Source organism: Struthio camelus, chromosome 5 (assembly GCF_040807025.1).
Source record: "Struthio camelus isolate bStrCam1 chromosome 5, bStrCam1.hap1, whole genome shotgun sequence".
In the NCBI taxonomy this organism is placed as follows: domain Eukaryota; kingdom Metazoa; phylum Chordata; class Aves; order Struthioniformes; family Struthionidae; genus Struthio; species Struthio camelus.
Window position 1 is genome coordinate 33,303,817 of NC_090946.1, and position 13,678 is coordinate 33,317,494.

Genomic DNA, 13,678 nt, shown 5'->3' on the forward strand with positions numbered 1-13,678 from the left:
CCAGAGATTCAAGACGACCTGTGATCCTCTGAGCAGCACCAACAGCACTTACCTAATAAATCCTGTTAAGATATCTATTAACCCTAGTGGCTCACATTTGCATAGCTCTCAGTTAACTTCAATTTTATATATATCAAGCTTGTCCTGCACAGAACACTACTCTATCTGCCTAGAATATTCTGTCATGAAAACATAGTTATTTTCACATATTGAGGAATAAAAAGAAACTTAACAATGGAGTTGGTTCATTAGTGAATAAAACAGGAAAACTATCAATGCAGAAAGAAGAAATATATATTTTCTGTTTGTGTGAGGAACAAAATAAGATGTTGTATTAAGCTCATCTGAAGAAATACTCTCCATTCTAATACTGGAGAGCATTAAAAGCTGACCACTAAAGCTATGCTTTTTAAAATGAGATGATACAAAGATTTTGTATCTAGAGGTTTTTTAAAAGTAGGTAAAGGACCTTAGTGGAGCACTAATACTGATTTTATTTATCATTATTCTTTTTTCATTAGATCTTGGACCACTGACGAATCGGAGACTGAAAGACTGAAAGAAAGCAGGTGCTGTGCCATTACTGCTAAAGGCTAAATGAGACAACCTGGATAATTAAAAGCCTGTATGCCTGGCATCAATCCTAGTAAAATAATGGAATAATTCCTACAAGACTCAATTAATGAAGAATTAAAGAAGGAATGTAGAATTAATGCCACTCAACATGGTTTTTTGTTTTTTTTTTTTTTGGAAAGCAGGACTTGCCAAGCTAGCATGATATCTTTGAGAAGATCACAGGAACCAGGTGCTGTTCTGTACTGCCTACTTCTACAGAATAGTCTGGATGACAATGAAGTTTCCAGAAAAATCAACTTGTCTTAAGAAATGAGATTATACATCAGCACGACATGAAACACCTGCTCGCCAGCTTTACTGGGCGTGTAGTGTTTAATTGTGGTTTGTTTTTTCCAAGAACTGTTTCCCTTTCTTTCATTCATGGCATGCAAATGACAAGCTACTATTAAACACAATTATTCAAACTTAATAGCAAAGGAAAGCTGCTTGAAGAAATGTTCCTAAATCTCATTTATAGGAAAGAATTCTTACTGCCCTGCTGGTTGAAAAAGGCTGAGTTTGAGACTCGTTTCCTACACATTAAGATGATCTCCTTTCTAAACCATTATCATAAGAAGTAACGCTGCTTTGCAAAGTCCATGACGCAAATTCTTGCAACTTGTACAAGTTTGTGACGTTTCTCAGCTGACATCCTTGTGACGTTTCTCAGCTGACATCCTTTCAACAGTCCCAGAAGACCTAATTTAATTTCTAATCATTTCACCATGCTTAACACATTTTTTCTAAATTACTTTTGCATTTGCACTCAGAGGGAGCATTGACTGATTTTTTGCTTATAAAGTTCTCATCTTCCACCTCCATTGGTTCCTATGCAAAAAGGAAAGAACTCTTAACTCCATAGAGGAATTCAGTGATGAGCTGCTTCCAGTTCATATCATATTTCCACAATAATATGGCATTCACTGTGGATTTCATATACTTCATATTCCTATCTCCAACCTCTATCACATTACTCAGAGAAGTACTGTCCCTTATTCATGCCTTCTGGATGCAGCACCAAATGCCAGATGACTCACAAAACGAGTATGTGAATGAACAGGTATTACAGTAAATGCACCCATTTTGTGTTTATCTAATTATACTTTCTTCTATTTTGGAGTGGAAAAACATGGTAGATTTTAAAACTTTAGTTAGTGTTAACAATATTATTCACAACATACAATATACATACAGAAAAACAGCCTGAAAGACAATAAATTGCAATAGGCATAAACGAGAGTAAAGCCTCTGCTGTTTTGACACAACAGAGTCACATGGTATAAATTTTTATAGTCTCCTGTCACAAAGTCTGTAAGATGTTTCAGTTGATATTCTTCTAACACCTCCAGCTGTGGTAATCCTTTTGCTATGCTTGCAAAAATTTTGTCTAAATTTTCATTTTCCTTAGAATGATCAAAGAATTACTTATTTGCTTGAAAATAATCTTGTCATATGCTAAAACAATCTTGTCATATACCGAATTTACTTACTATAGTATTTCTTGAAAGTAGCTTTAAGGATTTGTGACAACTAGATTTGATTACCTTCTTTTTTCAAAACCATTTATTTATCTATAGAAGACACAAAACTCCTTTTGTATTTCAGAACTTCACTTACTTCCTCTCCCCAGTATTTCCTCCAGATTTGGACACAAATGCCCAGCTCAGATTTAATGTACAGCTGCAATCACAGACTCAAGAAAGGTGTTTGTGATGACTTACATTATCTAGCTTACATCTTTCTGAAGAAGTGACAACAAGGTTTTACTGAAGGATCTTCAAAATAGTTCACCTGCGGCCGGCTCTTCAGCAGCTCATGTTCCATACTTTCCGACCGAATTCTTATTCATCTTCCACAATGTGTTCAACAAACAAGATCACACGAGAACTCCAACTCATCATTCTTTTTTTTTTTTTTCTATCTAGTATTTGATAGCTGCACTGCTCCCGGATTTGCAGCTTTCACCTTCAGGATGAGACTTCTCCACACCTTTAACACCTGCTTTGTTTCTAAGCCTTTTAAAGAACTACGCAACTATTACCTCTCTATGCTAGAGCCTAAATCCATTCTCTCCAAATATTGCACTTGTTTTTGTCCCTTCATCTATCTCAAAAGGTGAGTGGAAGTATAACATTTTCACATAGTGTTCAGTTATCTAGAATAGTATCTCTAATGTCTCATGCACTCGTTCTTTCATAAAGTTTTCATATCATAAAAGCTACCTTTTTGGCTCTTCTTTTGCTCATCCCCTTAAATTCCATTCCAGTTTACCACAACTTCCTTTGTAACCAAGGAAATCAAAACAATTATTGAGTCTTTTAACTATCTCCAGTTTCTTACTGCTCTGGAGCTATTACCTTGTCCCTTGCCTTCTATTCCAGTCTATTCTGTCTATACAGCGCATATACCAAAAAAAAAAAAAAAAAGAGCTGTCAAGTTTATAATGACATACATGAAATCATAATGTTCATGAATGAATGATATTACGCATAAATTACAATGTGTTGTCTGTGCAGCCCCAGGAAGATCTTAATCGATACCTCAGAAATCCCAATCAACAGTTAATTTAAAACTGGACACCTTTTTGGAGAACATTAATTATATTCTTGGAGCTCATTTATAATGAGCTTTTAATTACAGAGGATGTCCTCATATCTTAATTCTTAAAAGCAGAGAAAATATGAGACGCTAGATAATTCTTAAAATAACATGCTTCAATTTACATATTTTTTCTTTTATCGTACCAGCACTGTAAAGACTGCTTGCTTTACTTCAGTTTTACTTTACTTACTTATGGCAGTACAAATGTACGATAAAGGAGAATTCTGTTTCCTTTGTCACCGTTAATGACAGCAAAGGCTATCATTCCACTCATGCATGCCTCCTCTAAAACTCAGTAAAAGCTCTACAGAGAGAATGTTATTGCCTTGAACAACCCTTTAATACAGTCCGTGACTCTCAGTTTGGGAGATCATTGACTAGTTTTCCTTCCATTGTTTAATTGTTTAATCAGCCACTCTCCCGTACTGTAAGAAAATAAACTGCAGCATAGTGCTTTACACAACGTCTGCACGCACTTGTCTGTAAGGGCTTTAGCATTACTTCACAGCACAGTCCCTCACGACAAAGGCTGTTTGCTTGGAGAGCATCCAGTAAAATCTGATCAATAAACCCACCTTTACTTTTTTACTCAGCAGCTCAGCTTTATTTAATTCTCCAACGTCTAGTGATGCACAAAAGCATTGCTGTACAATACATTACAAGCTAGGCTGTCATTTTGCTCATCCAGATACATTGCATTTCTCATAGTGAGAACTCAAGTCAGAACTTGATCCGATTACCTGGTTTGCCTTCATTTGGTTTACACTGAACTTCTTCAACACAGTCTGCAGGAAACCATCCAATATGGCCTCGGGTACTGCCTTCCCAGAATCCACCTTCACCAATGCTTAAAACTAAGCACAGAAAGACAGAGGCAGCATTAGCGGTTTTTCCCTTCCCGTGTAAATACCAAGATTATTTACACAATAGGTCGAATAGCATGTTGGTGAAAGCAAAACAGTACAATAATTCAAACTCTTAGTTCCCCAAATGTGGGCACACAATAACCTGTAAATGTGACTCTTCCTGATCAGTCTTTGGATCCTTTTCTGAAATTCATTTTGCTCAGAAGTTTCCTTGGCCCTTACATAATTCTTTCTATCTTCAGTGTTCTCATTCAAGCTTTTATCAAGGATAAATGCATGGTCATATCAAGACCAAAAATTTGTCTTGCCTGTTCAATCCAAGTTGAAGTGCTGAACCCACATAAAACTGAACCCACACTGAAACTGCTTTCATATACACACACACACACACACACACATATATTTTATTAATACCTTGAATGTTTTGTACTTCCTAAGGAAATATGCTACTTTATTTAATGGCTAGCTCCAGAGATTTGAAATGTAGGTCAAGTAATATGAATTTAATGGTTTTGAGCATACAGTAAACACTTGAATATCCCATAGGTCCGTTACACAATGTAGATACCTTCTGAAATATTTCAGGGATTTTCAAGGTAGAAGATAATGACAATGGGGAGGAGCAAGATTTACCAACAGGAGAAAAAGTTTTATATTGCAGTTCTGATTATCTTGATATTAATCTCACGACTTAGCTAGCATTGTGAAAAAAGGGTGAAGCATAACAATGTATGATTTTACTATTAAGCAACTGAAGATGAATTACCATAATGAAAGGTTCCTAAACATTTTCTCAGTATTCTTTTTAAATAAGTTTTATAGAAGTTCCTACAAATCACAGTATGTTCAATATATATTAAAAGCACATAAATGTACTACTATATACATGCGATATATATGTAGTATTAAAATAAACGCGACATTATACATTTTAAAAAAGATAAGTCTTTGCTTCTAAATAGGTTGACTGGGAATGTAGTTCAGTCATACACAGGTCCTCAAAGCACATCTGTATAAAACATAACGTTCGGTGTAGAGGTCCCTGAGCTACCAAAAACAAGCCAGCGGACGCTGGAGCAGCCCAGCCCCATCAGCTGTGCGCTAGCTGAGCCAGCCAAGCTAACTGGCCCTGCTGAAAATCAAGGCTAATTAGGCCAGGCACATCTCTTTGCTAACGTATGCATCTGGTTTTCAAGACCTGGGATAATATCTCTGCAGGGTATTGCAATATGCAGGCAGAATCACTTGCTCGGAGCTACCTTGATGATCTCCAAAGCAAGCACTCTTTGCACTGTTAAAACAGACCTTACCAGGCTTTAAAATCACAGTCCCTGGGCCTGCCTGCAATTGAATTCTGTAGCTGGGGCACAGCTGTGACTCAGTGGCTTTGAATTTGAACTCTATTTGCGCTATGGTAGAAAAAGATGAAAATCAAATCTGCGATAGCTCAAAAAATACCCTGCTAATACAAAAGGAGTTGAAAGAAGTCTGGTTCGGCCCACTAGGACCTGTAAACCTGCATTTGAAATTAAATGTTTGCCTTCTTTGTCAATAATGCAACCCTAAGCTATTACTTGCTAAGCTTGTGATATTATTGCCATTACTCGTGATATTACTTACCATTACATACTAATGGATGTCTAGTAACATAAATGTTTAACAGAAAAATGTTTTTAAATGTGACAATTTAAAGTCCTTTACTATAGCAAATTTAGATGTGCAGATTCTATGAACTGCGTACTTACAAGTCACTTTCAGTAAGAAGCACACGTTAAGCCTTGGCCCACAAGACAAACCCATTAAGGCAAAATCCTACATCAGGATGGGTCTCACAACGCACAATTTATCAAGGACCTTTCCGACTTTATATATACGAGCAAACCCATCCCTGCCTAGGTGGTCATGGGGTAACGGTGGAGGGCACTGAACTTGGAAGACACCAACTCCACCGTGGCAGTTAAGCTGAATAAAAAATTTTTAGCATGTCTTTTCTTTTAGTCACCCAATACCTAGTCATACTGTTTACCTAAACAGATGCTACTGCAACTCCACATTTAAATGAGAGCAAAAATGAAGAAACTAGATCTGTGCTCTAATTATATTAAAAAAAAAAACATGTAAATCCAAGTGTTAATAAATATCAATTTGGGGCATAATCAATGAAAAATATGTTGAAAAATTCCAGTTCTTCTCAATATTTAAAGCTTGTGCACATTCACTCACAAAGTCAATCTGATTACTCTGTGCTACATAAAAGAGAAGGTAATCACCAGCACCCAACATATTCTCAAGAATGTACCCTCAATTCACATAACAATAGAGTGCGTTTCATTATATACCAGTTAAGTAAGTAGTAAAGCTTAGCTAATAACATATCTACATATTATAACTGTTGCACAATCCTATTGTACATTGACTTAACTTAAAATAATAAAAGCAAGTCTGGGATTCCATTCAGCTGAAAGCAATTGTGAAATGTGAGACAGGGAACGACTCCTGTTGCAAGTAATTAGTTTTGCTGAGGAGAGTTTTGAGCACTGAATTTCAGCTCTGATTTTGCTCCTCAAACTGACAAGATAGGGAGAATATAGACGACTAAGCAATTGAGAAAGACTCCCCTCACTTAGTATTATACTAATCTGCCAGACCTGCTATTTTGATGCTCTGAATTACATAGGTATTACCATGTCTAAAAAGCATCTGCACCGTAAGAAGGTAGTTGAGCACTTCACACCCACAGAATAATTTGATGTGTTTATGGTAGCAGCAGCTGATAAAACATCCAAATCAAGATGGGAAATGTGCTTTGTAAGCATATATGTGAGTTCAAGGTGAAAAGTGATTACTTCACAGTAAGAACAGTTCCACTTTACATCATTTTTACATGAATTATTAAAGTGTTACCAATTACTAATAGCAGAAGCAACACAGAATTACACTTAGACCTGCCTGAAGACATTATGTCTGTAGAAAAGAGGTAGGAGGGGAGCCTTCCCAACTCTGGTTCAAGCCTGTCTACACATTACACACAAAAATAAAATAACGAGACTTGTGGACTCACTATCATGGAAATTATGGGCATTATGGGTTCCAAGAAAGGTGGGAAAAAGCAGAGGGAACTGCAAGAGGCACAGAGATGACAGAGGAGGCAAATGGGGGAAGGCCAGGAATAAAGTTATGTACAGAGACAGAGATTAGTTGTTGATGAGATGGAGAATAAGCACATACGGCATAATACAGTAGAACGTAAAGGTTGAGATGAAGATGTAGGTTCTGAACTAGTAAGAAATTTCATAAAATCTTTTTCATGTTTCTCAGGTGGTGTCATTAATAAGAAATTCTGTAGCAGCAGCCAAAACCATAATAATCTACGTATCAATAAAAACTGGGCACGTTTCGTGTATTCCAATGTGGGTAACTGGGAGCTTACAAGATAAATCAAAAATATAATTTATCTTTCCTACCCATGGATGCTTTTCAGAATGAGGTCTTAATTTCTGTCTTTTCCCTCTCACAACAGTGCTTAAGAGACATGCTGTAATGGATAATTTGGTATCAGCAAGAGATTTTCTCATCAACATTTTCCCTTCTGAAGGGCATAACAATGGCAAATCAAAGGATAACTTTCCCAAAATTAATAATTAAGCTTTATCATTTGAAGTATTTTTTTTCTTTTTGCTTTTAATAAAAAGAAAAGATGTGGTTGCTATGGCAAGAGCAGGCCAGGGTCTCTTTACACACAGTATGAATTACAATAAAGACTCTGACGTTGTAAGAGCAAAAATCAGGCTTCAGGATGTTATTAGAGCCTTATATGTCTTTTCACAACATAAGTATAGCTTAAAACAGGAATTATGTTTAATTATACAAACAAAACTGCAAATCAAAATTGGACAATTATCAAACAATTGAATAACATAGAAATATGTATAAGCACATGCCTAGCGGGATTTTATTTTTTAATGTCTCGAAAGTATTATATTTAATACAAGCCAGATTCTGCTTTATCAGAAGTCCAAAAAAAAAAAAAGTTTTGCCTCTTGCAACTTCTACAGGTTTTTTTCCTGCAATGTATATAAACAATTTAACATACTCATCTCAAACAGCTTAATTACTCAATATACTTTCAAAAAATCATTTTAATCCAAACAAAAAAAAATTAGTTTTATTCATCCCCATTACAACGCCCTTCATTATGCAATAATCAAGAAACAGAGTATAAGAATATATCTCCATCAGCTGATGATGCATACTATTTCTAAATTTCTTGCAATGGTTTAGCATTATAAGCTGAAATTTCAATTAGTGAATTTTTCCAGGTGTCTTTATTTTCAAAAATTTCAGTGAAAATCGAATACAGGCCATTGTTTTTATAGTTGTTAAAGGACATCATCTGAAACTTCTTTGTGTAAACTGCACTCTCAGTCCTTCCCTGAGAAAGGAGAAAAGTAGTAGTGATATGAATTGGGAAAGATATCATCTTCTGAAAAAAGAACACTCCTATAAACTCGAGGGAAAAAAAGAACATAATAATAATAAAACTGAAAATATGTTGAAAAATCTAGCAACTGAACTTAGCCTACCCTGATGCAAGAACTATCCAAGCTATTGCAAGCTAAAGCAAAAGTTTTAGCTGCTAATCAAGAGAAGCTCAAGATTTCAATACTTCTAGTGAGAGCTGGAGTTGTGTAAACAGAAAGACCTCTAAAGCACACAGCAGAAAGCAGAAAATTTCAGAATTTCATTCTTAAGCTGAAAGGGAGAGTTATAAAGTATCCCTTCCATCAGAACCGCAATCGGAATGCATTAGTGAACTTGATTCACTGTTCTGTTATTCATAACAAATGTCATCTCCCTAATGAAATATAAAGAGTTTTCATTTGCATTTTAGCTATCAGGGTTCAGTGCAAATACAAACTAGTTTTGTCTCTTGATATAAAAACCTATCTTCTGGATTTCCTTTTTCTAGTATACTAAATCATATCTTAAAGTTTCCAATGGACAGAGACCCAACTTCTCTGTCTCAAGACGATTTAACATTGCAATTTAGACTTTTCTCTTGTAGAAAAGTCTGCTATCTAGTGTAAATTTTCAAAATTATTAGACCTTTGGAAGGACAGCTTCCAAATGACAAATAATCTATACAAGAGCACTGACTTCAAAGAGGAAAACAATTTTGCCTAAAACACTCCCTAAAAAAGGTACAACTTACAAATGCATGTCCTTAACCTTGAGTTGTAATGGCAACTTCTTTTCCTAAGCATATATTTCAATATTTTAAAAAAGGTCAATCTTTAATCTATTTTTCTATATGACCAAGTAAGTAGAAAAATTTATCACCAGGCAAGCAGACTGACAGTTCTCCGTATGTGAAGTGCAGATTCAGATTTTACACATGCTATCATGTGTAAAATTTAATCTTGCCCTACCTTTTTTTCTTAAAATCTAGGTCTAGTTTTAATTTTACTCCTCCCTGCCATTAATGATGCACAGGATCTGTCTGTTCTGCCTTATGGGCAGATCCTTTTTGGCTTTAAAATACATAATCAAGAGAGACAGTGATACAACTTGAGTTCAGTGCACCAAGACGGGAAAAGAAAATTGTCTATAGCCCTGATGACAGCCACACTAAGACCACCAGCATGTAAACAAGTGACTGCGCCCCAGCTGCCACGTAGAACATGTTCTTGTGCAGTCCACGTACAATCTGGACAGAAAGCCTTGTGTATCTGCACACAATGATTTTGTATGATTGACCTGAGCAGTCAGACTCAGCTGTGGCTCCAAAGACTTTTCTCTTAGTGGAGAAGCAAATTCAGCAATACTTTCCCATGCCTGGCTTCTCGTCTCCATCTCCTTAACTCAGTGAAGACTGCTGTCTGTGGGATTTCACAGAGAACTGAAATTAGTGAAATAACAAGGGCACCTCAGTCCTCTCCTCATTCCCCCTAACCCCACCCCGACTTGCTTTTGACTGCCAGTTTTGCCACCAAGAGAAACGTGTGCAGAACTGCAGCTTTAAGGAGCTTTTGCTTCTGTAATCCAAGTGACCAGACTCTGCTGGTGTATCCAGGAAGCTGCCTTACCTAACTGTAACTCAGCATCAAATTGTCTGACTTAACAGTCTAACTGCTATACCCTGAGCTTACTTCATGTTTCACTGGTTGTGTCCCATGACACTATGGCCAGTCATGCCGTCGGTGGACTCTCAGACTGACAATCCTCAGCTTACGGTTTTGGGTGCCCACCACAGCCACAACCAGTGTCAGGCTAGATCCTGTCTCAAACCAGCTTTCTTCCTTTATCACCTGTATTTTCTCAGGAAGGAAACTAGGGCAAAGAAGCAGTGTTTAGGAAAAGGATCTTGGGTTGAGAAGATGACAATGATGGACTGTTAATAGAGCAACTACTCAGTAAGTCGAAATCTACAAATAGAATAACTAGATCATAATTCTCTAAACTGGAGAATGGAAGAGTCCACTGAAATGGAGCCATGCTGTCCAAGTCAAGATTTGGCCCTGTATATTTCCTCCTTCCTTTTTTAGCTTTGCATTTGGAACAACTTTCTATGAAGTCAGTCTTTTTCCTCTTGTTTTGGGAGTCTCTTAGTTTGGGGGAAGCAAAAGAGAGAAAAAACACCTTAAGAAACAAATCTTCTGAGTTGACTTGAATTTTGGACAGAAATTCAAATCAAGCATTGCAAAATCTATTGCTTTATAACTTTCATCACTTTCTCTTTTAAAGAAGGCTCAGATTTCTCTGCACTAATCCCCAAACTGTAGGCCAAGGGAACGCAAAACAGAATTAAGCCACGAACAGGTCCCAAACCAACTTAGATCTGGAAGCTGCACCACTATGCTGGACTCGGCCAGTGTGCTTGTCTGCAGCTCATAGTTCCTGTCACTCTTCTGCTATCCCATGCCTGCTGAATATTTCAGGCCAATTCCTGACTACTGAAGGAAGGCTGGCTTTAAGCAATCAATAGCTAAGATGATGCCTTGCATACGGGAATCTGTATATGGTCTTATGTCCTAAGCACCTTCATGCAGCCTCAACAGCATTTAGTTCCTGCTGGAGAGGAAGCAAGGTGTTGCGTTTGTTACGACACTCTGATATAGCAGTTAGAAGCCGAATTCTCTCTCATATTCTTCAAATGCAAGTGAACTGAAGAAACAAATTAGATTATTATCTGTGATGAGTCATAATTATGTTAGGAATTTAAATCAAACTCGTAAGTCAGGAAGCAGTAAGGAAGCTGAATAAACCAATGGATTTGAGAAAGATTAATATTTCATTTCACTTTATTTTCATCTATAGAATAAAAGAGTAGCAAAAAAATGCTTTTGCAAGCCTCTTATGCTAAATTCTGCTTCCAAACTTATTCACACACAAGGTACAAAATGCTGTTGAACAAAAAAAAAAGAATAACATTTCCGTAGCTCTTCCCTTTCCCATATTTTATTTACTAATCCAAGAAGTGCAAAAGCCTGGGAGACCAACTTGCCTCTGCCCACAAGCACTGTCTGTTGGCAATATCTTCAGGCACAGCAGGGGTTTAATAGTCTTTCTTTTTCAAAATGACTTACAAGCAGATTTCCTAAGAAATGAAAATGTTAGCAATATATTTGGATTGCTCTACTGGCTCAGATCACACTGAAAGAAAAGCAGTTTTGCAAGGGTCAGTATTTCTAATGCTGCAAACTACTGACATTCTGACCAGGACAGATGCTTGAATTACTAGGGTTTCTCTAACAAGAGTCCCAAGAGAATTTAGCTGAGAACAGACCCCAGTTAGGATGAATTCTTTTCAGAGGTGCAGACTCTGCCGGAGCAGAGAGCACCTGAGAAGATTCACCAAAAAGTCTATGTGGGAGCATATTTGAGATACTGAAATATTTTTCCCAATTTTTTCCAAATGCCAAACACTAGAAAACTTCTTTAATTACAGTAGGGATTCAAGAAACTAAGCATTTTCCACAACTGATCCAGAATCCTGTTTGCCTTCTAGGTGAAATAGGGAGATGATATCACGACAGGCAATGAAAATAAGAGAGGAACATAAAAGCTTGCTGTTGGAGGCTAGCTGTAAGGGGAAACTAGGTTATGATCTGGGACCTGAAAATTAGAAGAAATTAATAGAAATCACGTGGCAAAGAGAAACGCTGTAGTAAAAAAAATATGGTAATAGAAAGACTAGAACAGGAAGAGCAAAACTGTGAGCAGCTGAGACTGCAGAAGTTCTCAAATATTTCATTAGGCAAGCATGATTTTTCTCCTTCTAGGTCACCAGTAAGGGATAATTCATGCTCATTTCAGACATGCTTTAATCTAATGTAGTTTCTGAAAATAACCTTTGATTGTTTTGTTTCTAAGTGACAAGAGATTGTCTGCATCATGTTGAATGGTACCCAAGAACTAGTAGCTGTTACCATGTGTAACAAGGTAAGCTAGTACGCATTTGAAGCACAGGTGACCTTCTCAAGGGTACACACATACTTGTATTGCTTTATCTTCATGATACCCACAAAGCACTTTGAAGCACTCTGTCCTCTTGATATCGCTGAGTTCTGTTACAAAAGAGGCTGTTTGATTTCTGATTTGAGAATTAAATCTAGCAATGCAGAAGATAAAACACATTTCACAGATACATTACAGTAAATATATAAATGTTTGGACAGGGCCAGATTTATGGCTATGGACTTTTAGATATAAAATGAACAAAGAAACAAAATGTGTTAAAAATATTCCCACGAGGAATGAAGCTAGTTCTTCTTCGCTTATTTTCAGTAAGATCAGACAGGTTTATTTAGATTCAATAAAAATAACAGGTTTATTTTTACCCAGCCTCGGCCCTTCTCTCGTGAGTGGCAGACGTAAATGATGTCAGTGTATATGACTAACCAGTAAAAATAAGGTAGATATTTTTGTACAGGCTATGTAATGTCCTACTAATACAAGACCATTTTGTTTAGTTTACATTTGCTTTGGACCTGGTCCATTCACAGCTTTCTCTGAGCAATCTCCTCATATCATAAACTTTGAGGTATTGTCAGTCATGCAGTTTTGATCAACTGCTTACAGCTAGACACACCTACTTAACTGCTGGTGTCCTGTAACAGTAAGAAAGGATCCTAAAAATGTATTTTATAACTACAAAGTGCAGGCAGAGGACAGAGGACCCCTTGTGCTTTTGCTTTTGGCTGGAGATTACTGGGCTCACACCAAACGAAGGGAAAAGTCTTCCTAATTTGTTTCATTGCCACATCAGCTAAGTGTCTCTAAACCACCTCTGTCTTCCAAGGAAAGTTAAGTAATTTGCTCATGAACAGACTGCAGAGTCAGGGGAAGAGTTTGGGAACAGAACCCAGTTCTTCCAGGCATCTCTTCCTGGCAGCAACATGTTTCACCTCCCATCAAATTATTCAGAATCACTCAGTCAAATGAGTTTTAGAAAGAAAGAAAGAAAGAAAGAAAGAAAGAAAGCTAACAGACTCATCTTCATCTGATGAAAGCACTTTTCACCAGGAGTTTAGGAATTCATCTCTCTCTGTGTCCCATCTTACTCCACCAAGTTAAAAAAAAAAAAAAACACATAA

The 13,678-nt window shown here is 36.8% G+C and overlaps 1 protein-coding gene across 2 annotated transcripts in view; it reads right to left on the minus strand.

Annotated features, from left to right (window-relative positions):
• SHANK2 (SH3 and multiple ankyrin repeat domains 2) overlaps positions 1 to 13,678 on the minus strand; it is a 339,001-nt gene that overhangs the window by 208,080 nt on the left and 117,243 nt on the right. For both annotated transcript variants that reach the window (XM_068945429.1, XM_068945428.1), the window contains exon 14: positions 3,957 to 4,070. In XM_068945429.1, the coding sequence (XP_068801530.1) occupies positions 3,957 to 4,070 (114 nt within the window). The remainder of the gene's footprint in view (positions 1 to 3,956; positions 4,071 to 13,678) is intronic.